The sequence below is a fragment of the Canis lupus genome, chromosome 35 (genome assembly GCF_011100685.1).
Source record: "Canis lupus familiaris isolate Mischka breed German Shepherd chromosome 35, alternate assembly UU_Cfam_GSD_1.0, whole genome shotgun sequence".
Classification (NCBI taxonomy): Eukaryota; Metazoa; Chordata; class Mammalia; order Carnivora; family Canidae; genus Canis; species Canis lupus.
The window spans coordinates 1,362,078-1,386,168 of NC_049256.1; the positions used below are offsets into that span (position 1 = coordinate 1,362,078).

The 24,091-nt window shown below is 50.0% G+C and overlaps 2 protein-coding genes and 1 long non-coding RNA gene across 12 annotated transcripts in view; 2 read left to right on the plus strand and 1 right to left on the minus strand.

Annotated features, from left to right (window-relative positions):
* Positions 1-2,377: 2,377 nt before the first annotated feature.
* On the plus strand, positions 2,378-3,520 carry CEBPD (CCAAT enhancer binding protein delta). Its single transcript, XM_038583956.1, has one exon. The coding sequence runs from the start codon at positions 2,389-2,391 to the stop codon at positions 3,229-3,231; it is 843 nt and encodes a 280-aa protein (XP_038439884.1). The 5' UTR covers positions 2,378-2,388; the 3' UTR covers positions 3,232-3,520.
* Positions 3,521-3,797: 277 nt separating this feature from the next.
* On the plus strand, positions 3,798-11,446 carry LOC119867633. The gene is made up of 2 exons (XR_005384194.1): positions 3,798-4,340; positions 10,917-11,446. It is a non-coding gene; the product is annotated as an uncharacterized LOC119867633 (long non-coding RNA).
* Positions 4,890-24,091, minus strand: part of SPIDR (scaffold protein involved in DNA repair) — a 435,376-nt gene continuing 416,174 nt past the window's right edge. For 4 of the 10 annotated variants that reach the window (XM_038583990.1, XM_038583988.1, XM_038583987.1 and 1 more), the window contains 4 exons: positions 11,147-11,240; positions 10,026-10,140; positions 9,594-9,719; positions 4,890-5,209 (listed from right to left, as the gene is read on the minus strand). In XM_038583990.1, the coding sequence (XP_038439918.1) occupies positions 5,048-5,209; positions 9,594-9,719; positions 10,026-10,140; positions 11,147-11,240 (497 nt within the window). In that variant the 3' untranslated portion in view covers positions 4,890-5,047. Of the gene's footprint in view, positions 5,210-9,127; positions 9,473-9,593; positions 9,720-10,025; positions 10,141-11,146; positions 11,241-24,091 lie in introns of those variants that run through there. The other 6 variants (XM_038583992.1, XM_038583991.1, XM_038583996.1 and 3 more) reach the window with 4 other exon arrangements.

A 24,091-nucleotide genomic window follows, 5' to 3' on the forward strand; every position in this document is an offset into this window, starting at 1 on the left:
CTGGGTCCTGGGACCTGCTTCCCCCTTGGCTCCCCGCTGGTGCTCTCTCGCCCTGTCTTTCCCCTTCAAATAAATAAAAGCTTTTATTTTTATTTTTATTTTTTAAACATTTTATTTATTTATTCAGAGAGACAAAGAGAGAAAGAGAGAGAGGCAGAGACACACAGGCAGAGGGAGAAGCAGGCTCCATGCAGGGAGCCGATGTGGGACTCGATCCCAGGTCTCCGGGATCACGTCCTGAGCTGGAGGCGGCGCTAAACCCGCTGGGCCATCAGGGCTGCCCCAATAAAAACTTTTAAAATAAGAAAAGTAATTTGCCTCAAAATGTCATGACCAACCCATACTTCGCTAGTCTGTGACCTCTCCCTCTCGGAAAACGGAAACACTGGAACCCAAAAGTGATCACTAATCAGTGCACGACGCATCTTACAAATGTTGGCGGAGCATCTCCTCCCAGCGGCCGGGCTCGGCCTGGCGTCGGGGCCACTGACCCGCCGCGGGGCGACCCTGAGCGACTCCTCGTGCCCGAACCTCCAACTGGAGGCCGCTCCGCGCAGCCGCGGGGCCTAACGGAGGAGGAGCCGAGGGAGCGTAGGCCCCGGGCGCGCCCCTGGTCGCCGAGCTCACCCCGCAGAGGTTAAGCCGGCGTCGCGTCTACACCGCACGCGTCCGCCAAGTCCAAGTCATGCCAGACCCACGTGTCGGTCCTCGTGGCACCTGCCACTCCCCCGGGTGGCGCCAGAAGCCACCTGCGGGCTGACCTGTGGGCCGTGCGGGGGGCGCGAGGGGCTCGGCGGCGGCGGCGAGGGCAGGGCCAGGCACGCACGTGGAGCGAGGCCGTGTTTCCACGCGGACACGGACACGACACCCATGGGGTGGGGGGCACGGGGTCCCGCGGGGGGAGCTGGCCATGCTCGCCCCGGCTGCCCGAGACTCCACCACCAAGGCCACTGCGTCCGGTGTCCACGCGGCCTACGGTGCGGAGATGCTCCGGCGCCTGAACACCCACAGCTTTGGATCCCGAAGGCTCCTGGGGTGCCGCGCACCCACCAGGGCCGGCACCCAGCACGCCGCCACCAGGTGGCAGCGCCCTGGGGCAAGGGAGACGTGGGGGGGGGCACGAAGGGGGGGGCACAGAGAGGGGCGTGGAGCATGGAGAGGGGCGGGGCGGGGGAGCACGGGGAGGGACCGGGGAGCCCGAGGAGGGGCTGGGCGGGAGCATAGAGAGGGGCGGGGCGGGGGGAGCACGTGGGTCTCGCGGGGGAGGGGGGACACGAAGAAGGACGCGGGGGAGCCCTGAGGGGAGCATTAGGAGGGGAAGGGTGGGCGGCACGGGGTCCCGCAGGGGGGGCACAAAGAAGAGGGGCCCGGGGGTCCCGCGGGGGCACAGAAGAGGGGCCTGAGGGAGCACGGGGTGGGGGGCGGGCGGCAGGGGGTCCCGCGGGGGTCCCATTGGGGGCGCGGGGGAGCACGGGGGGCGGGGCACGGGGAGGGAAGGGGTGGACGGCAAGGGGTTCCCGCGGCGGGACATAAAGAAGAGGGGCGCAGGGGGAGCGCGGGGCGGGGAGCACGAAGGGCGGAGCGAGGGGCCGGGGGTCCCGCAGGGGCACAAAAGAGGGGCGCGCGGGGTGGGGGTGGCACGGATAGGGGCGGGGTGGGCGGCACGGGGTCCCGCGGGGGCACATGGGGGCGTGGGGGGAGCACCGGAGGGAGCACGAGGGGCGGGGCGAGGGGCCCGGGGGGTCCCGCGGGGGCACAGAGGAGGGGCCCAGGGGAACCCGGGGGGGGGCACGGGGAGGGAAGGGGTGGACGGCACGGGAGTCCCACGAGGGGACACAGAAGAGGGGCGCGGGGGGAGCACCGGGGGGGCACGGGGAGGGGAGGGGCGCGGCACGGGGTCCCGCGGGGTCGCTGTGCCCGGAAGCTCCGGCCGCGGTCCCCGAGGCTTCCAGGCGGCGGCGAGGGCCGGAGGGGGCCGGGGTTGCCGGGAGCGCGCCCCCGCCCCCGTCAGCCTGCGCTCCGGCCGCGCCGCCGGGTCGGCGTTCCGAGGTCGGGGCGGCGGGGCCGGCAGCCACCGGGAGGCGGCGCGGGGCCGGAGCGGGGGCGGGGGCGGGGGCCGGGGCGCGGGCAGGGGGAGGGTCCTTCCCAGCAGCCGCGCCGGGGCCGGGGCCGGGGCCGGGGCCGGGGCCGGGCCGGGGGCGGGGGGGCGCTCCCGGCCGCGGCCGCCCGCAGACCCCCTCCCGCGGCCCCGGGGCGCCCCCGCGGGGCCGGGGCCGGGCCGGGCCGGGCCGGGGCGGGGCGAGCGCGTCAGCCGGGGTAGAAAAGGCGGCGGGGCCGGCGCGGGAGCCGACAGGCGCGCTCGCCCGGGGAGCTCGGCCCGACGCCGCCATGAGCGCCGCGCTCTTCAGCCTGGACGGCCCGGCGCGCGGCGTGTCCTGGCCCGCGGAGCCCGCGGCCTTCTACGAGGCGGGCCGCGCGGGGAAGCCGGGCCGCGGGAGCGAGGCGGGGGGCGCGGCGGAGCCGGGCGCCGCGGGCCCCGCCATGTACGACGACGAGAGCGCCATCGACTTCAGCGCCTACATCGACTCCATGGCCGCCGTGCCCACCCTGGAGCTGTGCCACGACGAGCTCTTCGCCGACCTGTTCAACAGCAACCACAAGGCGGGCGCGGGGGCCGCGGGGGGCGCGGCGGGCGCGGCGGGCGCGGGCGGCCTGGAGCTGCTGCCCGGCGGCCCCGCGCGCGCCCAGGGCCCGGGCCCCGCTGCCCCGCGGCCGCTCAAGCGCGAGCCCGACTGGGGCGCGGGGGACGGCGACGCGGCCGGCTCGCTGCTGCCAGCGCAGGTGGCCGCGTGCGCGCAGACGGTAGTGAGCCTGGCGGCCGCGCAGCCCACGCCGCCCACGTCGCCCGAGCCGCCCCGCGGCAGCCCCGGGCCCAGCCCCGCCGGCGCCGCCCGGGACAAGACTGCGGGCAAGCGGGGCCCGGACCGCGGCAGCCCCGAGTACCGGCAGCGGCGCGAGCGCAACAACATCGCGGTGCGCAAGAGCCGCGACAAGGCCAAGCGGCGCAACCAGGAGATGCAGCAGAAGCTGGTGGAGCTGTCGGCCGAGAACGAGAAGCTGCAGCAGCGCGTGGAGCAGCTCACGCGGGACCTGGCCGGCCTGCGGCAGTTCTTCAAGCAGCTGCCCAGCCCGCCCTTCCTGCCGCCCGCCGCGGCCGCCGACTGCCGGTGACCCGCCGGCCCGCGCGGGCTCCCCAACGACCGATACCTCAGGCCCCGCGGCCGCCGCCGCCGCCGCCGCCGCCGCCTCCGCGGAAGCTACGCGACTCTTGGCCCTTAAGTTATTTTTATACCGGTAGCTTTTGGACACCTCCCTGTGGACGCAGCTAAGGTACATCTGTAAGCAAAAGGACTTTCCGGACAAGCCCCTGTATTGTAGATAAGAGGAAGCGACGGAGCATGCTCACTTTTTTATATTAATTTTTACGGTATTTGTAAGAATAAAGCAGCATTTACACCCAGCCCTGACTCCTGTGTTCGCCCGGGAGGCCGCGCCGGGGGCACGTCCAGCGCCGAGGCCGGGAGGGGCCCCAGCTCCGCGCGCCCCCAGGACACCCGGCGACCCGGCTGCGGCCCCGCCCGCGCTCCTGGACGGCGCCCCCCGCCCCGGGAGACCCGGTCCAGCCCGCGCGCCCCTGGACGGCGCCCCCCGCCCCGGGGACGACCCGGCTGCGGCCGAGCTAGCGCGCTCCTGGACGGCGGCGGCCTCCTTCCCCGCCCCGGGGCGCCCTGCAGCTGGAGCTGGGGGGGCTCGGGGAGCTGGAGGGGCTCGGGAACAGGAGCTGAGGGCGCCCCGGCGCGGCCGCTCGGGGCAGAGGAGCGGCGCGGACCTGCGGGCCGACTGGACCCCCCCGCCCCCGCTCTCTGGGGACCTTGCTTTCACTTTCCTCATGTGCTGCTTCCAGCACATTTTTAAAGCGGCTGTGAACACAGAATAGCCCTGCAGCGGATGCCAAGGCCGAGAGCCACGGCGACCCCCGCCCTGCCCCGAGGACGAACAGCCTTGCTTTCTCCCAGCAGAGCGGGCGCTAGGCACCCTTTCCTGCTCTGGCCGGCCAGGTCTGCGTTAGGTCATTAGCCGTGGCCTAATCAGGACGATGCTATGATAAGGGAGGAAACAAAATCTCTGTTGTCTAACTTATTGATCGCTTTATGTTCACTTAAATCTCTACCAACAAAGCGAATGATCCGCAGTCGCCCCTCTTGAATCTGCACCCAGCATGATGCCCAGGCCTCCCCTGACCTACCTGTGCCTCTTCAGCACAGCGATAACCACGGCAGGTACGTTATCTCCACTTTATGGGTAACCGTCCTTTTACCTCGACATAGTGCCCCAGAACATTTTCCCCAAAACACTGAACCGCAGAATGCTTCTGTTGGCCACGTATCGTGCAGCAGAACAGTACGGTCTCAGCTTGGCAGGGTCGTCTTTGGGACAGTGTTAAATAACTACAAGAAAAACATGTTGAATCATGGTAACATTTAAGCATTTAAAAATGACAAGTTAACAGATTTTTTTTTCTTGCTGTTTTAATATTACTGCCTGAGATGAAATCCAAAATGATGACCTCAGGTTTATTTCAGTTTTTTTTTTTTAATTTTTATTTATTTATGATAGTTACAGAGAGAGAGAGAAGCAGAGACACAGGCAGAGGGAGAAGCAGGCTCCATGCACCGGGAGCCCGATGTGGGATTCGATCCCGGGTCTCCAGGATCGCGCCCTGGGCCAAAGGCAGGCGCCAAACCGCTGCGCCACCCAGGGATCCCTATTTCAGTTTTAATAACATGTTCTTAATTTTGCAAAATGGCAAAAATATAACTAGAAAAAAAGTATTTTGATGTATAGTTTACTAACATATGCCCCAGAAATCACTGAGTTCCATTTCAAAAGCATACAATACACTTGCTCTGCCCACAGTTAACAAATAACTACCTAAGCCACTACCACCTCCACCGCCAGGGCGACTGTATGGCAAAGTTCATAGATCCTATGGCCGAGGGCAGTGTCCTGATCCTGAAGAGGCTCTTCCTGTACTCAGGAGCTCGATTTCCTCCAATCCAACGCAGCTAGCTGGGTGGGTGGTGATGGACTGGACAAAACAATTCAACAGCCCCACCTCCTTCCCGAGGACACTCTTCACTTCGTAACTCTGCAGTGATAGAAGGCATGCTGGTTAAAGCAAATAGAGCTGGCCCTGGACGTTCTGTTCCCAACAACAAAGAACACCAAAGAGCAGAGCAGAAGGTCCTTTCCTCAGTCTGTGACCTTCCACTTTTCAAATGGTAAGAATAACATGGATAAAGAAAAAAGCTAAGGGCTTGATAAAAGCTCTATTATGGCAAATGAAGGAAGTCCTTTTTCTGATGTTTGTTAGTGGATGCATCGACAAGCATGTCCCAGCTGGCTGTCCTAGGAGAGGAACTGGGTACAGACATACAAAGGGACAGGCCCTGTTCTCTAGCAGGAAGACTGGGGGCTGGGCACGCGTCATGCTTGCAGCTGTCTCCCACTTCCTTTGGGACACTTCCCCAATCTAGCAACACTCTGGTCAAAGGATTTCCTGGTACTTTGCCCCAAGCCTCCCTCTTTAATAGGATCCCATTTCTTCTACAGTAACACTGAGCTAAAAATTGTCTATGTCATAAAGAGCTTTTTCTTCACATTGTTTGATGAGTATCTTACGCTGGGCAGGCTTCATCTCTAGATGAGAACTCGGGGCACTGGATAGCGGGGGTACCAGATGACCACACCAGGAAGGTACGCAGGCCCCCCGTGGTCTCCAACCTCAACATTTTCTTCCTGGGGTGGGGCTGAAAATAAAGAGCGGCTCAACTGTGTCGCGATAAAGCACGTCTGTGGCTTTACCAGAGACAGAAGCCCAGAAGGTACTGCATTCTTTCAGAGACCCCTCTGCTGCCAGTTGTAGAGCAGTCTCGGGAGTACCTCACTTCTCTGTGCAAGACACCTGACATGTTCTCTGTTCAGTAGGTTTTAGCTCACCTGTTCCACCATTACTGAGTCTTGACAAGAGGGACTGAGGCTGGAGGCTCTAACATGTTCAAAGTTGGCACATGTCTGCGGCTCCGTGGTGCCCTCCCATCAAGGATGGGCACCTCACTGCTCTCCCCTTGGATACTGGGCTGGGCTCAGTGACTGCGTCTTCATGCAAGTCATGAAAAGCGTGGTGGAGGGGAGACTGCGAGCGTCCCCAGCTTGGTCAGGACAGTGCCCAGCCTCTGCCTGCCTGTCCCGGGACCCATACACATGCCCTGAGGGAATCCAGACTGCGTGGTGTCTGGCCGGAGCCCGGGAAGGGCCAGGCAACAGGAGTATGAGAGCTGGTGAGGGGCTGAAGGGCACGGAGTCTCAGCCCGCCTTCGGGGTGCCAGCGGACGTCCTGCGGGGCAGAGGCGAGCTGTCCGGGCTGACCCCTCCCGAACCGCAGGTCCGCGTGCGGAGTGAGGGTGCGGGCAGTGAGCTTTGGGACCGCCTGTTGTGGAGCAGCTCAGATCAATGTGGGATGTGAGCCCAGCCCTGACGCCCAACCACGCTGATCACTCTACTTTCCTGTCCTTTAAGTCCAATAGGATCTGCAGAGTCCAGGCTGCTTTGCTGAAAAGTCAAGGAAGGTCAGCAGAATGGTTTAATGGGGGGCACGGGGAGTCGGAGTTGTCATCCCGACAAGTGAGGAGACACGTGGCCTGCCTCCGCCCGGCTCGCTTATCAGGGGCCTGACCTGAACAGCTGGCGGAGTGCCAGGCTGCCGGTGAGGAGCCCCCGCGGGCCACGCAGAGCGGGGTCACCGTCCAGGCCCGGGGGCCTAGGTGGCCGGCGGGTGCCCTGACACCTCCTACCACCGCAGCTAGCCTCATGTCCGCGTGTGGCCGAGCACAAGGCCCAGGCACTCCCACCCTCCCTCGGGGTAAAAGTACAGAATTCTAACTTGAAAACGTCAGCAACACGTCATTTTTTTTTTTTACCACGTCAGGTTTTGTGGCTAAAGTTCATAATAACCATATCATAGCCAATCCCTTTTCTTCCCCGAAAGCTAAGGAAACAAACTCCCAATTTCCTATCACCGTCCGTGACAGTTAAGAAATGACATTCCAACAGCAGCAAACCCCACTGCTCTCTGATCTGCGGCGTGAGCACACTGAAGTTCAGCCCCTGGACGTCCTGCCCAGAGACGGTACGTCTGTTCTGGGGCCCAGAGCCACCGTTCTCGTGGGAAGCCTCCTGCGAGTCCTTGGCTTTTGGCCAATGGGCTTTCTCAGCCCGGAAACAGTCCGCATCGTGGGGGGAACACTCATGCTCACGCCGCCCGTACCCACGTTCCAGCAGCTCCCTGCGGGCCCGGTGGGGGCCCCGATCACCCACTGTGACAAACCGGGGAACGAGCCGCAGCACCTCCAGGCCTGCAGCTACCCTGACTCAACGGGCATCAGCTCCGGTGGGGGAGCACCCCACAACGTGCCCCCTGTGCCCCTCAGCCCGCTCATGGACACGCACAGCACACACCGGTCACACCTTTGGGCAAACCCGCCCGCACTCACACATACACCTGCACGCACACCCTCGTGAGCCCTTTGTAAGTAGGCTCAGCGGATGCGCGGACTGGAGGTAAGAATGTTCTGTGAGGCAGGTACAAGTCAGCCTCGGGCAGAGGGCAACCAAGCGAGGAGGGGGGATCTCTGCGTGGCCCCTCTTGGTCTCCGGGCCCCAGGCCAGGGAACGGCTGGAGGCTTGCCGGAGGAAGCACCAGGCTGCTCTTCTGGGGGCCTGCGAGGGCCCAGCCGGGGCCACCGGAGGACGCGCCTCTGCTGCGGGGACTACAGGCGGCGACACCCATCCCAAGGGCTTCTTCTGTTTAGGTTGTGGACTTGGTTCATTTGCTAAGTGCTCCCCTTAAGCAGGAGTTTTCCCCAATACTATCCCCCAACTTTTCCATGGAAATACCTTCCCCGATCACCGGGATCTGCCATCCTTAGCACCTGTTGAAAGCCCCCTCCAATCCAGGAGCCGTGCCCTACCCGGCGTCACGCCCTTCTTTCTTCTTCCTGTCCCACCTCGAAGGCTAAGAGATGAGGTGACAAGGGACCGTCAACAGGCACCACTGTCTCATCAGGCAGTAGACACACGAGCTCGAGGAAGAACAGGGACCTCCGTCACACCTCCCCTACTGTTAGGTGGTCACCTGTGGATGACGCTGTGCCCGACAAAGACTGTGACTGTGAGCGCTGCGCTCAGGCTTCCTGGTGGGACAATGTGGACTGAGCATCACTGGGTAACATGTGACAACAGAGCTGAGCACAGTTCTCCATCCATGATTATAGTGATTTGCTTATATTTTAGTTGTGAACCATCAGGGCATATTGGCTCCTAAACCCTCCTCTGGCCTGATCTGAACACCAGCCCCTACACTGAACTGGCCCCACAGATACAGGTTTGGTGCTGGGCCGGGGAGTCACCGAGGGCTCTAGGGAGCTATGCCCTGGCTGCTGGGCTTTCTCCCAGGGAGGGAGCCAGAAACTCTTTTTAGAACTCCACAGGCAGCTCCACCCTAAAATCAAGGTTGGAAACTATAGTCAGACCAGTGATCTTCACGGATTTATCCACATTCCAATTTAACCCCAACTCTGAGAGCCATGGTTTTGAGGAATGAGTGCAAATGGCTGCTCCGCCTCCTCCTGCTGCCAACCTTCCTAAGAGCAGGGCCGGCAGACAGGGAGACGGGAGCCCCCGGTGCCTCCAGAGGATGCATGACATCAGCCTCACGTTCTGACTGCCATGCGGCTAGGGGGACCCATCAGAAGGCTCTGCAACTTCACCACAGCCTCCCCAGCTGGCCCACGTCGTCTACTTGGGTATGTGCACCCTAATCCTGGCTCCCAGGGGCTATGCCCTGGCGACACCCCAGTGGTCAGCCCCAGGGCTCTTCTCTGGGGTTCAGCGATTCCACAGGCCACTTGTGGTGCTTTTAAATGGTTCTGACAAGACAGAGGTGGCACCTCAAGGACAGAGCTCCCTTGTTTACGAGGGGCATATTTCACAAGGAAGAAACTGTCTCTAGACTGTAAGTCATATATATTTAGGTGGTGGTTTTCTTGGAGGAGCACACCAGTTTACTAAGCCTCACACCATAGTAACTCTCAGGGCAGGCAAAACAGTTCTGAGAAATAATGGTCAAGTTTCCAGTTACTCAGACTCTGGAATACCCAGCAATTAAAAAACACAGAATGTGTGTCTCAGATATTTGTGTTCTATTAACATGAATCATGACTGTAGCCCTTGAGATGCTGCTGGCCTTCCGACCATCAAAGCCAGGGGGGTAGATTCACGCATCTGTGCAAGGCTGTTCAGGAAGTCGCCTCAATTCCAAAAAGGAAAGGCTCTCACGAGGAGACACAGGTACCTGCCAGGGAACGACAGCAGGAGGACTTGTGCATGTGCCGTGTACACTAGACACTTAGCCCACACGCGACTGCATCATGCCCTTTGTTGTAAATGAAAGTTCACGGGACAGGCGGCTGTACCTGGAGATGATCCACCAACCTGGGGCTGAGGAACACTGGGGCGCGCCCCTGGGCTGCACTTGCTCGACTTACCCCATCTTCGCAGGCGGCCAAGCTCAGGAGTGAAGCAATGCTGGTCTGGGACAGCTGCAATCACAGTGGGGCGGGAGCTGAAGCTCCCAGGACGCAGGCAGCCCTGCGCCCACGCCTGGGGGCTGCTGTTCAACCTAAACCACCTTCAGCTCTTCAGCAGCTTCCACCTCCAAGCCTCATGTCAAACGTGACCGTAGGCCACAGGTGTGGAAAGACTGCGTTGGGTGTGTGTGGCCTTCCCACCCCAGCCCCGCCCCAGGAAGGGGCAGAGGGGCCACCCTCCCGGCTCTGGCTCTGGCTCCGGGCACAGCAGCTCCCCCAGGTGGAGTGGGATGCGCACAGGCCCCCACCCGCTCCTACCTTGACCCGCACGGCGCACTGGGGCCGAGTCGGACAGTCCAGGAACACCTGCAGGTGCCTTCTGAGGACAGGAGAGGTGACCACATGGGAGCAGTCCCTGCAGGAGAAGGCGCCTCTGTGGATTGGAAGCACACGCAGAAGGTGGGACGTGCAAGGGCACAAACAGAAGAGCCTGGCCGCGGACAGACATCATTCTTTAAACATGGGGGCTGCTCATACAGAAAGGGGGGACTTACTCTCAGAAACCAAGTTCCTGAAATAGCCCAGCCTGTTCTGAGGGACCAGCGGCAGCTCCCGGCTACTGGCTGCCCGGGCCACGGATGCCCGGGGGCCGTGTGGAAGGGACGGTCGGGCGGGAAGCCCCCCACGTGGGGTGTAGGGCGTGACAGCAGTGAGGCGGCCCGCAGGCCAGCTCAGGGCTTCCCACCGGCCCCCCAGGGGAGCCTACTTCTGATGGCCGGCAGCTATGCGCCTTGTCGCTGTCGGGAATGTGTGACACATAGGCTTCCTGTCTCCTTAATGCTCCAGGGATGCCTCATTTACGTGTAAGGCTGCCAACCCAGGAGGAGTCAAGACAACACTTGTCCTTTAGTTATTAAGAAGCAGAAAAGTGACAAGCATACCCCCTCCTGGGTCAGGTGACAAAGTTCTCGGAGACTATGCAACATCCATAAGCCCTGGGGCGCAGGGGTACCCCCAGCAACGCTGGGCGTGGAAGGAAGGTCGTGCCTATGGCTGTGTGCTGCCCCTGGACAGTCTGCGCTCTGCAGGGGACAAGCGGTGCCCTCACCAGCTTTGTCTCACTTATCCAGGTTTGCCCTGAGGTTTTCTTTTTTCTCCCAACTGCTAATAAAGGAGCTGAGTTCAAAACCGGGCTCTTTTCTCTTTTAGGATAGGAAGAACCTGAAGAACTGAAAGGATCCGCAAAAACCCCTGCTGCAAAGGAGTGAGCACATAGTGCCATGGCCTCTTGGCAGCAGCGCAGCTACCCGGCTTCCCAGGGGGGGTGCCCCCGGCCTAGCAGGGAGCTGGCTGGAGGCAGCCGTGGGGCTGGCGGGGGGAGCTCCTGCAACTGGCTGCGGCCGCCCTGGGGTCTCCAAGGCCAGCCCCTGCACTCTTACCTGTCTCCCGGGCTCTGGTCCAGTCTCTCGTTGCCGCACAGGTCGCACGTGGGCCATGAGAAGGCAGTGCTCTCGTCCACACCAACCACAGTACCTGGGCCCGAGTGAAAGCAGAAGCTGCAGCCCTAGAGGCAGCGTGTCCCCTCTCACCTTCTCCTTGCCCCTCAACGCCTGGGTGGTACCGTGAGATTCCCCAGACTTTCTCACATAGGAGTTCATTTCAATGTTCCCAAGTTTTTTATAATTTCCATGTACTGCACAAACAAAACTACAACAATAAAAAGTAAGTCTTAAAACTTGCCCACATTACTACCCAACCGGGAATTTCTATCCCGCCTCATCCTTTCTAGTCTTTTCTTCCAGATGCACACACACTAAGATCATTATACGCAACCGTCCGGGCAATGTCTCTGCAGGCTGCTGCAGAGCTGCCGTAAGGACTGTCTCATTGATATTTCGTCTAGGTGACGTGTCATGGTTCACTCCACACTGGACATACAGGTCCACATAAGCCTCTTCTGTGCTGAGATACCTTCTTTAGGATAGATTCCTGGAAGCAGAATCGCTTTGTCAAGACTGTGAGTATTGGAGATACAGAAAATATTCACAAAGACCAGATCTGATAAAAGACTGCTATCCAAAATATACAAAGAAGGGAAGTCGCAGAGGGAAAGGGAGAAGGAGACTCTCTACTGAGCAGGGAGCCTGAGGCGGGGCTTGATCCCAGGACTCTTGGGGTCATGACCTGAGCTGAGGGCAGACACTTAACCAACTGAGCCACCCAGGTGTCCTATACACAGAACTCTTAAAAAACTCAACAACACAAACAACCCAATTAAAAAATAGGTCCAAGACCTTCAGAGACACCTCACCAAAGATGATATAAAAATGACAAATAAGCATATGAAAGATGTCAAATATTATGTCATCAGGGAAATGCAAATTAAAACTAGGAGAATACCAAAAAAAAAAAAAAAATCCAAATGATGCAATTAAAAATGGGTAGAGGACATGAATAGACATTTTTCCAAAAAAGACATCTGCATGGCCAAAAACCACATGAAAAGATGCTCAACATCACTCATCATCAAGGAAATACAAAATCACAATCACAGTGAGATATCACTTCATCTGTTAGGATGGCTAAAATAAAAAGATGAGAAATAACAAGTGTTGGCGAGGATGTGGAAAAAAAGAACCCTAGTCCACTGTTGGTGGGAATACAAACTGGGGCATCCACTCTAGAAGAGTATGGAGGTTCCTCGGTAAATTAAAAATAAAAATTCTATACAATCCAGTAATTTCCCTACTGGGTATTTACCCAAAGAAGACAAAAATACTGATTTGAAAAGTTACATGCACGCCAATGTTTACAGCAACATTATTTATAACAGCTAAATTATGGAAGCGGCCCAAGTGTCCATCCATAGATGAATGGATAAAAAAGATGTGATATATATATACATATGTGTGTGTGTGTGTGTGTGTGTGTGTATATGTGAATATTGTTCAGCCATAAAAAAGAATGAGATCTTGCCATTTGCAACAAAATGGGTGGACCTAGAAGGTATTATGCTAAGTGAAATAAGTCAGAGAAAGACAAATACTATATGATTTCACTCATACGTGAAATCTGAGAAACAAAACAAACAAACAAAAAACAGACATAAACCCATAAATACAGAGAACATAATGTAGTTGCCAGAGGTGGGAGGAGTGAGGCAATACAGGCTTCCAGGAACAGAATGAAAGTCATGTGGACGAAAGCTACAACATAGGGAATATAGTCAATGGAGCTGTAACAGAGCTGTATGGTGACATATGGTTGCTACATTTGCAGTGAGCGTAGCATAATTATAAAGTTGTCAAATCACTATATTGTACATCTGAAACTCATGTAACACTAAGTCAACTGTACTTCAATAAATAAAAAACAAAACAAAACATTCAACAATGAGACAACACTTCACACCCATTAGAACGGCCAAAATCCAGAACACTGACAACACCAAATTCCGGTAAGGATGTAGAACAACAGGAACTCCCACTCATGGTTGGTGGGAATGCAGAATGGTATAGCTACTCTGGAAGACCTTTTGGCAGTTTCTGATAACACTAAACACCGAGATACCATATGATCCAGCAATTGCAGTTGGTAGTATTTATCCAAAGGAGGGGAGAACTTACGTCCACAAATACAAATACCTGTATAAAGATGTTACCTTTATTCTCAATTGCCACAATTTGGAAGCAACCAAGATGTCCTTCAACAGGTGAATGGATAAATAAACATGGTCCGTCCAGACAATGGAATATTACTCAGCACTAAAAAGAAATGTGCTTTCAAACCATGAAAAGATATGGAGGAAACTTAATGCACATTGCTTAGTGAAAGAAGCCAGTCTGAAAACTATACAACATTCTAGAAAATGCAAAACTATATATACAGAAGAAAAACAAAACTATAGACAGTAAAAAGATGAGTGGTTGCCAGGTGTTAAGGGGGAGGGAGGGATGAGTAGGTGAGGCAGAGGACTTTTAGGTCGGTGAAACCATTCCGTATGACACCATCATGACAGATACCTGTCATACGTTTGTCTAAACCCACAGAGTGTACAACGCCAAGAGTAAACTCTAATGTAAGCTCTGGACTTTGGGTGGTGGTGATGTGACAATGCAGGCTCATCCACTATCACAAACGTACCACCTGGTGGGGGATGTTGACAGCAGGAGATGGGTGTGGGGAATCTCTATACCTTCTTCCTCAACTTTGCTGTAAACTTACAACTGCTCTAAAAGTAGTCTATTAAAAACTATTATGAAATAAATGCTAAATTGAGAAATGGAAAAGGCCCTGGGAGGTAGAAAAGAGAGGCCTCTGTGCTAGCTTGAGGTCACGGAAGGGTTCCCAAAAGAAGAGACATGAGGTGGGGCTGCATGTGGGGTGGAGGGCATAGGCTGACCCTGCACCCTGAGGCAGGGCTGGAGGCCAAATGGGCATGAAGGACAGGCAGGTGACATGGCCGCAAGGTTGGGAGATCCAAGTCACCCAGGGTCTTACTGAGGATTTTGGACTTGGAAAGCATGAGAAACCAGTGAGGAATTTTAATTAGGAGATTGAGATGATCTACTTTTCTTGAAATATATAGCATTATAGATATCACCTAGATATATCGGCAAATCACAGACCATTCCTGTTGAAAAGTGGTGAAATTAGACATTTGAAAAGAAGTAAGATGTGACCTAAGTTTCCAGAAAAACAGAAGAATCATCCCTCCCACTCCTGGAGCAAAGAATTTTCATTCCCTACTAGAACACGCATTAGGAAAAATTTATCTGTAGAGTATAAAACAATTGTTACAACTAAGTAGGCTTGATTTACTACAATGCATTCATGCAATGCCTACTTGAATGACTTTTTAAAAATGAAAATAATAGATCTTGATTTTGAAAAGGCTGTCCCAGCTAATTTCATTGTCCTCGCAAATCTAATCAAGACTGAGTCAAAGGGATGAAAAGTAAAGTCAATAATGGCTTATAACACAGCCGGAAAGAAGTGTTGACCAATTCACAGCAGGCAGCGGCATAAGCAGGGCCAAGGATCCCAGGGGTGTGTGTGCGCAGCAGTACTCAGTGTCTGCTACAGGAACTAAGAGGGCTACCAACTGAAGTTCTTTTTTATCCTCGGATATCTTTGGGTGTTAACTGCATTTACATTTAGATGGGATTAAGCAATTTCCTTCTAGTAGAGAACAACACACAGTTGAAGAAATTTATTTCATCTGGGGTCTACACACCACTGGAAATGCCTTCTGGCAACTCTAAATAAATTCCAAGGGATGGCTGGGAAGTGTACTATTAAACTATTAGTATCTAGAACATTCATCTAAATAAATATTATAAAGAAAAAAAATTTTGTTATAGTTTAAGGACTCTAATACCACACCCATCATTTGACTGCAATCTGCTATTTGTTTATTTTTAAAAGATTTTATTTATTCATGAGAGACACAGAGAGGCAGAGACACAGGCAGAGGGAGAGGCAGGCTCCCTGTGGGGAGTCTGATGTGGGACTTGATCCCAGGATGGAGCAATCTGCTATTTAAAAGCTTTTAGACTTTCCTTATCTTATTTACAGAAATCTCTTATAATTAGGCTTGAGAAAGGTATATGACATATTTATTAAAACATCTTTTTAAAAAGGTTCTTTCAAAGGCTCCTTCCTTGAAAATGCAGTGTCTCCCTTCTAGTAGAGCACATAGCAGCTACATGCTCTGGTATTTTCTTCAGTTAATTTTATTTTTTAATTTATTTTACTTTTTAAAAGAATTTATTTATTTATTCATGAGAGACACAGAGACACAGAGAGAGAAAGAGGCAGAGACACAGGCAGAGGGAGAAGCAGGCTCCATGCAGGGAGCCCGATGGGGAACTCCATCCTGGGACTCCGGGATCATGCCCTGAGCCAAAGGCAGATGCTCAACCATTGAGCCCCACCCCCCACCCTTTTTAAAGATTTTATTTATTTATTCATGAGAGACACTCTTTAGTGACTTTTAAATCTCCACCACACTGTCCTCTCCCACCTTTTTTTTCTGACTGAAAGAAGTTGGGGCTCAGCAGGGTTTCCTTCCAGTTAGAGGCTAAAGCCTGGTTTGAAGATAGGAGTTGGCCACGCCTCCCCAGGGAGACAGAGTACAAAGGTGCGCTTGCTGAGTTCATGCCCACGGCGATGAGCAAGCCCATCACCCACTAGCAAGGGGTATGTAAAGAAGTGGCAAGCAATGCAAAGAGATAAAAATCAGTGCTGCAAAACTTTGTCATCCTAAAAATATAAACTGGGAAGAAGTCCTTGCATAGTCTGGATGCTGATGTTGGGGATATGAGCTGAGAAGGCCTGGCAACCCGAGGGAAGCAGTGAGCACCGTCCCCTCATAGAGGCTCCATTTCCTGGGAGCACTCATGCAGATGGACAGATGTTTCTCTGAGCAACCTGACTCACAGGGCTGTACTCTGAGTTTGTTCAAACTCTGCGCAGGGAAAACGCTCAATGTTCTGCAATGTCCACAGCACTGCTGGAGACTCTGATGTCCAGCTGATTTAGCTGCAGCAGAGAGCTGTCCAACTCCCAGCACTGACCTCTCACAGAGGGTGAAAGCCGTGCTTGGGGCTCTCGCTGAACTTTCCGGGACAGGGCCAGGCAGAGTAAGGCAAGGCTGAGTTGCTGAGAAGGGGGTATCCACTATTGTTACTTCCCAGAGTTTGGAGGATGCTAGCCTTGCATGGCTGTGATGGAGTTGGATCTGGTGAGCCCACAGCTGGCTGGCGAGCAGGGCAGGGAGCCTCTGTGCCTCTCTGTCCATCGGTGGGGTCCGGTCAGTGCCCCAGCCTCTGCCTTAGCTGGGGTGTTCCTACTTGGGAGGCTGGGGCAATCTTTGCTATATTACAGCCGGGGTTTCGTTTTCCCTCAATCCTTCGTTAACTGGTTCCCGTCAGAGGACATGACAGCACTGTGATAGCAGTGTTCACATACCTACCTGACGGGCAGCTTCAGAGCGGGACCCAGGGGAACTCTACACTGAAATGGTGACGTGAGAAAATGATATAGGTCAGAAACTGGATCTACATGAACTGAAGGAGTAACATTAGAAAAGGAATAAATGAAGGTGAAAGAAAATATTTTACATTTGTTGTTCTAAATCTAATAGTTTAAGTAATAATAACAAAAATGTACTCAGTGACTCTACCTTATGGATAAATAAAGTGAATGTCAGCAATGTTCTAAGGAATGGGAGGGAAGAACTGAGAATATCCTTACAAGATACCTGTACCACCCTTGAAGCAGGACGGTGTTACCTGAAAGTGAACTTGATTGGCTGTAAATGTATATTGCAATATCTAGGGCAACCACTACAGAATGTTAAGAATATTAACATGCTGAGAGAGAGGAGAAAATAGAATCATAAAATGCTCAATTCAAATGAGAAAAGGCAGAAAGAAGGTGGAAGATGAAAAAAAGAAACGAGCAATGAACAGAAAACAATTATAAATATGACAGATATTAATCTAATTATATGTGAGTTTTGACTATAAATATGAATGGTCTAAAAGCAAAAAAGACTATTAGACATAAAAACAAGAGCTAACTCTATGTTGTCTACAAGAAACCCACTTCAACTATAAAAACACAAAGATTAAAAGTAAAGTTATAGAAAAAATATATCCTCATAGCACTAATAAGAGAAAGTTAAAATAGTTCTATTACTTTCAGACACAGCAGTCTTCAGATTACAGAAAATTATCAGAGATACAGAAAAGCATTAAATAACGATAAAGGGGTCAATTTGCCAAGAAGATATGACAATCCTTAATTTATGTGCCTAACCACAGACTGTGAAAATGTGTGAAGCAAACTGACAGAACTTTAAGGAGAGATAAACAAACCCTCATTATATTTTATTTACTATTCTTTGAGACAACAGTAAGCTTCTATAAATGACTGACAGATCCAAAGTCAGAAAACGATAAAGATACAGTTGAACTGAAAAGCACCATCAATCAATTGGATCTGACATTTATAGAATATGCCATCCAATGACAGCAAAATAAACATTCTTCTCAAGTTAACATGGAACATCCATCATGATAGACCACTAAGTGGGGCATAAAACACAATTAAAAGTGTAGAAATCACACAGAAATCATACTAAGTAGGCTCTTATACCATAATGAAAGTAAACAGAAGTCAGTAACAGAAAGCTGAAAAACTCTCAAATAATTGGAGATTAAATAATATACTTCTAAGTAACACATGGGTCAAAGAATAAATCTCAAGAGAAAGTTTAAAATATTTTGTACTAAATAAAAATAGAAATGCATCAAAACTGCAAAAGCAGTGCTTAGGAATTTATAGCACTGTATGCATATATGAGAAGATATCTAAGATCAATAATCTAAGCTTTCATCTTAGGAAAAAAGAAAAAGAGAAGCAAATTAAAACCAAACAAGGAGAATATAAGCTATAATGAAAAGTAGAGCAGAAATCAATAAAATCAAAACCACAAAATCAATAGAGATATTCAAGAAACTCAAAAGTTGATTCCTTCAAAAGATCAATAAAAATTGATAAACTTCCAGGTGGGCTAATTAAGAAAAAAAAAAAAGAGAAAACAAATTATTTCTATCATAAATGAAAGAGAAGCCATTGTTACTGATTCCAAGGACATTAAATGGACAATAAAAGAATGTTATGAACAATTCTATCAGCCCAAATTTGCTAAATTATGTGAAATGGACCAACTGAAATACATAATACTTGAAACACACAATCTACTAAAACTCACACAAGAAGAAATAGATGATCTCAATAGGCTTATATTTATTAAAGAAATTGAATCAATAATTCATATCTTCTAAAACGGGAAGCACCAGGCCCAGAAGAGTTCACTGGCAAAATCTAACAAACGTTTAAGGAAGAAATTATACTAATTCTCTACAGTCTCTCCAGAAAATAGAAGCATAAGGAATACATCCTAAACTCACTCTATGAGGACAGCCTCAACCTCATACAAAACCAGATAAAGGGATCCCTGGGTGGCGCAGCGGTTGAGCGCCTGCCTTTGGCCCAGGGTGCGATCCTGGAGACCCGGGATCGAATCCCACGTCGGGCTCCCTGCATGGAGCCTGCTTCTCCCTCTGCCTGTGTCTCTGCCTCTCTCTCTATCATAAAAAACAAAACAAAACAAAAAAACAAACAGATAAAGACATTACATAAAAGGAAAACTACAGAATAACACCTCTCATGAACATAGATGCAAAGTCCTTAACAAAATATCAGCAAATTTAATCCTACTATATAAAAAAATGTACCATGACCAAACGTGGGATTTATTCCAGGTATACAAGGCTGGTTCACTCTTTTAAAACAATCAAATAATCAATCAATTTATCATATTAATGGAATAAAGAAGAAAATCATATGATCATATCAACAGATACAGAAAAACAGTTTGACAAAATCCAACATCCAGGAATAATAAAAACTGTCAGCAATCCAGGAACAGAGAAGAGCTTCCTCAATTTGGTAAAGAACACATAGAAAAACCTACAGGTAGAATAAACCAATAAAGAAGCTTTGTGTAGGGAGCACTGAATTAAATCTAATAAATAAATCTTAAAACATAACACCATTTATATCGACACTAAAATAAGTAAAATACTTAGGTGCAAATGTAACAAAGTATGTACAAGATCTATATGAAGAAAACTTCTAATACACTCTGCCGAAAGAAGTCAAATCTTAATTAATAGAGAGATATCCTTGTTCAGGGGTAGAAGGACTCAATAGTGTTCAGATACATATTTTTTTCCAGGGCACCTGGGTGGCTCAGCTGGTTAAGCATTTGCCTCTTGGTTTCAGCTCAGGTCATGATCTCAGGGTCATGGGATCGAGCCCCTGAGTCGGGCTCTGTGCTCATCTTGGAGTTTCCTTGTCCCTTTCCCTGCCCCTGAGTCGGGCTCTGTGCTCATCTTGGAGTTTCCTTGTCCCTTTCCCTCTGCTCCTCCCCTGCTTTCTCTCTCTCTCTCTCTCAAATAAATAAAATCTTAAAAATAAAAGATATAAATTTTTCCTAAAATCATCTACAGATTCAACACAATCCCAATCAAAATCCCAGCAAATTATTCTATGGATACCCAGCAACTAATTTTAAAGTTTATATGGAAGGAAAAAAGAATCCCTAGATAGTCAAGACAATATTGAAGAAGGACAAAGTTGGAGAACTAATACTACTCAGATTGTCCATAATATCAAAAACAGACATCAACTGGTAAATGGATAGACAAAACTTGGTATGTCCACATGATGGACTATTAAGTTACAAAAAGGAATGAAGTGCTGATAAATATTGCAACCTGTTTGAATCTTGAAAATGTTCTGCTATATGAAAGCAGCCAGATACAAAAGAACATACATGACTCTGTTCAAATGAATTGTCCAGAAAAAGCAAATCCATAGAGGCAGAAAGTAGATTGGTGCGGGATGTCTGCTAATGGACCTGAGGTTTCTTTGGAGTCATAAAAATATTCTGGAACTAGTTAGTGGGGATACTTGCACAACTGCATGAATACACTAAAAACCACAGAGTTGTAGACTTTATAAGGGTGATTTTCACAGTATGTGAATTATATCTCAATTAAGCTGTTATTAAAAAAATAGAATGCAAGTTCATTTTCAAAGCCATTGAGATGTCAAAAGACAAAATATAAAATAGGAGGTAGCTGCACAACCTTGTGAATATACTGAATGCCACTGAACTGCTCACTTTAAAATGTTTTTTTTTTTTAAAGATTTTATTTATTTATTCATGAGAGACAGAGAGAGAGAGAGAGAGAGAGAGAGAGGCAGACACAGGCAGAGGGAGAAGCAGGCTTCCCACAGGGAGCCCAATGCGGGACTCGATCCCGGGACTCCAGGATTTTGCCTTGAGCCAAAGGCAGACGCCTAACTACTGAGCCACCCAGACATCCCTGTATTGTTTTGTTTTTGTTTTTTTGTTTTTTTGTTTTGTTTTTGATTGAAGCATAATTAACTTATATGTTACATTAATTTCAGGTGTACAATATAATGATTCAACATTCTATATGTTACTAAATGTTCATAAAGATAAATGTACTCTTGATCTTCTTTATCTATTTCACTTGTGCCCCACTCACCTCCCCTCTGGCAACCACCAGTTTATTCTCTGTATTTAAAAGTCTGTTTTTTTTTTATCTCTTTTTTTCTTTGTTCATTTGTTTTTTAGATTCTGTGTATGAATGAAATCATATGTTATGTCTTTCTCTAAATGACTTATTTTGCCTAACATTATACCCTCTAGGTCCACCCATGTTACAAATGGCAAGATTTCATTCTTTTTTATGTCTGAGTAATGTTCCACTATGCATGTGTGTGTGTGTGTGTGTGTGTGTGTGTGTGTATATATATATATATATATACATACACATCTATCTATCTTTCTATCTATCTATCTATCTATCTATCTATCTATCATCTATCTATCTATCTATCTATCTATCTATCTATCTATCTATCATCTATCTTCTTTATCCATTCATCTATCAATTGACACTTGGGTTACTTCCATATCTTGGCTATTGTAAATAATATCCAGTAAACATAGAAGTGCATCTATTTCTTCGAACTAGTGTTTTTGCTTTCTTTGGATGAATACCCAACAGTGGAATTACTGGATCATATGGTAATTCTATTTTTAATTTTTTAAAAAGATTTATTTCTTTTTAGGGAGGGAGGGACAGAGAGGGAGAGTGAGCATACGCATGGGTGGGAGGAGGGGCAGAAGGAGAGGGAGAGAATCTCAAGCAGACTCGCCACTGAGCAAAGAGCCCAACATGGGCATGACCCCAAGAACATGACCTCAGCCAAAATCAGGAGGTGGGCACTTAACCAACTGAGCCACACGGGCACCTGTAATTTGAGGAACCTCTGTACTGTTCTCCACAGTGGCTACACCAATTTGCATTCCCACCAACAGTGCACAAGAGTTGCTTTTTCCCCACATCCTCACCAGCACTTGTTACTTCTTATACTTCTGATTTTAGCCATTCTGACAAGTATAATGTGATATCTCATTGTGGTTTTGATTTGCATTTCCCTGTGATGTTGAGCATCTTTTCATGTGGATGTCTCCTTTGGAAAAATGTCTATTCAGGTCCTCTGATCATTTTTTTAACTGGATTATTTGTGTTTTTTTGGTGTTGAGTTATATAAGTTCTTTATGTATTCTGGATATTACCCCTTATTGGATATATTATTTGCAAATATCTTCTCCCATTGCCTTTTTTGTTGATGGTTTCCTTTGTTGCACAAAAGATTTTTATTGTGGTGTAGTCCCAATAGTTTATTTTATCTTTTGATTCCCTTGCCTGAAAAGACCTATCAAGAAAAATGTTGCTATGGCCAATGTCAAAGAAATTATTTTCCATATTTTCTTCTTCCTAGTTTTATGGTTCCAGGTCTCACATTTAGGTCTTCAATCCATTTGAATTTATTTTTGTGTGTGATGTAAGAAAGCAGTCCAATTTCATCCTTTTGCATATAGCCGTCCAGTTTTCCCAACACCATTTGTTAAAGAGAGAGTCTTTTCCCCACTGTGTATTCTTGCCTCCTTTGTCATAGGTTAACTGACCATGTAGGCATGAATTTATCTCTGGACTTTCTATTCTGTTCTCTTGATCTGTGTGTATATTTTTGTGCTAGTATTTTGTGTTAGATTAGTACAGCTTTGTAGTATATCTACAAATACCTACAGCTGGGATTGTGATACCTACGGCTTTGTTCTTCTTTATCAAGATTGCTTTGGCTATTTGGGGTCTTTTGTGGTTCCACACAAATTACAGGAGAATTTTTTCTAGTTCTGTAAAAAAATGTTCTTGGTATTTAGACAGATTACGTTAAATCTTTAGATTGCTTTGGGTAGTATGGATATTTTAACAATTTATAAAATGGTTAAGTTTGTTTTGGAAATCCCACCTATGAATCTTTTTTTTTTTTTTAAATATGATGCTCTTCAGAAACTAGAAAAATCAAGTCTCTCTTTCCTCATAAGAATCTACACATTTTCCTTTTTTTGCATCTCTGTGACACTCATAGGTTATGGATAATGGGTTGGTTTTCAAACCCTCCTTTAGAAGCCAAGCTCTTCAGGTAGATATTTTCTCATAATACAGTGCTACAGGTGGTGGCGATTCTTATGGTCTTATAACAACAGGGTCCCATATAGCTTTTTTTTTAAAGATTAACTGATTGATTGATTTATATATTTATTTGAGAGAGAGAGAGAGAGAGAGAGAGCACACACACGTGAGAGGGCAGAGGGAGAGAATCTCAAGCAGAGTACCAAGCATTGAGCCCCAAGCCAAAGCAACCCCATGACTCATGAGATCACAACCTGCACCAAAAACAAGAGTCAGATGCTCAGCTGACTGAGCCACTCAGGTGCCCCAAGGTCCCATACAGCTTAAGCAGTATGGGTGGGTGGTGGTCCCTCTCAAATGTAGGGCAGAGGCTACACTGCTTGGGAGGCTGTTCCCACACCCTTCTCTCTCTTCTGAGTCCTGGGCTCTGAGAGAGGTGAGGGGTGAGAGAAGAACAGGTAGCAACCAGTCAGGAGAATGAAGATAGAAGGGAGGCCTCTGGAGATGGTGGAGACCTGCAAGCGGCAGCAGGCTCTGGGCAGTAACAAGGACAGGCGTGCAGCACATCTGCTGCAGGGCATGAGTCTACACTGTGTGCTGTCCTCACAGCCTGTGCCAAGGGGCCCAGCAGGGCCGGTTCCTGGAAACCCCACAGTCTGCTCAGCCCTTCCTTCCCTGCACACTTCCAAACGGCCTGTCAGTAACCAATCCAGCTTTGTACCATAGTCTATCTCTGATGCTGACACAATTGTTTATTTAAGACAACAAATTGATCACATAACCTCCTTAGCATGACCAGGAATAGCAGAACAAGACAAAGCCAGCTCCATCCCAAGAGGGCCCTGCCTCCTCCAGCACAGAAAGATTTGACAACTGCCCCTGGCATCTGTGTGGGTTTTCCATATGGCCTTCATCTGTCTGGAAGGCCTTCACCACTCTGGTCGACAAATCCTAACAGTACCAAACCCACCCACCTACTGCCTCACTGGCTCCTGCCCTCAGCCAGCCCTCCTCCACGGTCTATGACAACGTCAGCACTGAGATGTCATCCTTCTCCATTAGTCTGTGAGTATCCCAAGCCCCCAAAGCCTATGAGCATTATCTTATTTAATCTTCAACAATGCTTTAAGGTGGATTCTATTAAGCCCTGTGTTACACATGAGAAAATGGAAGACCCAGATGACAGGTGATTTGTCAGAGTCTGCTTTCTTCAGGACCACTAGGCTATGC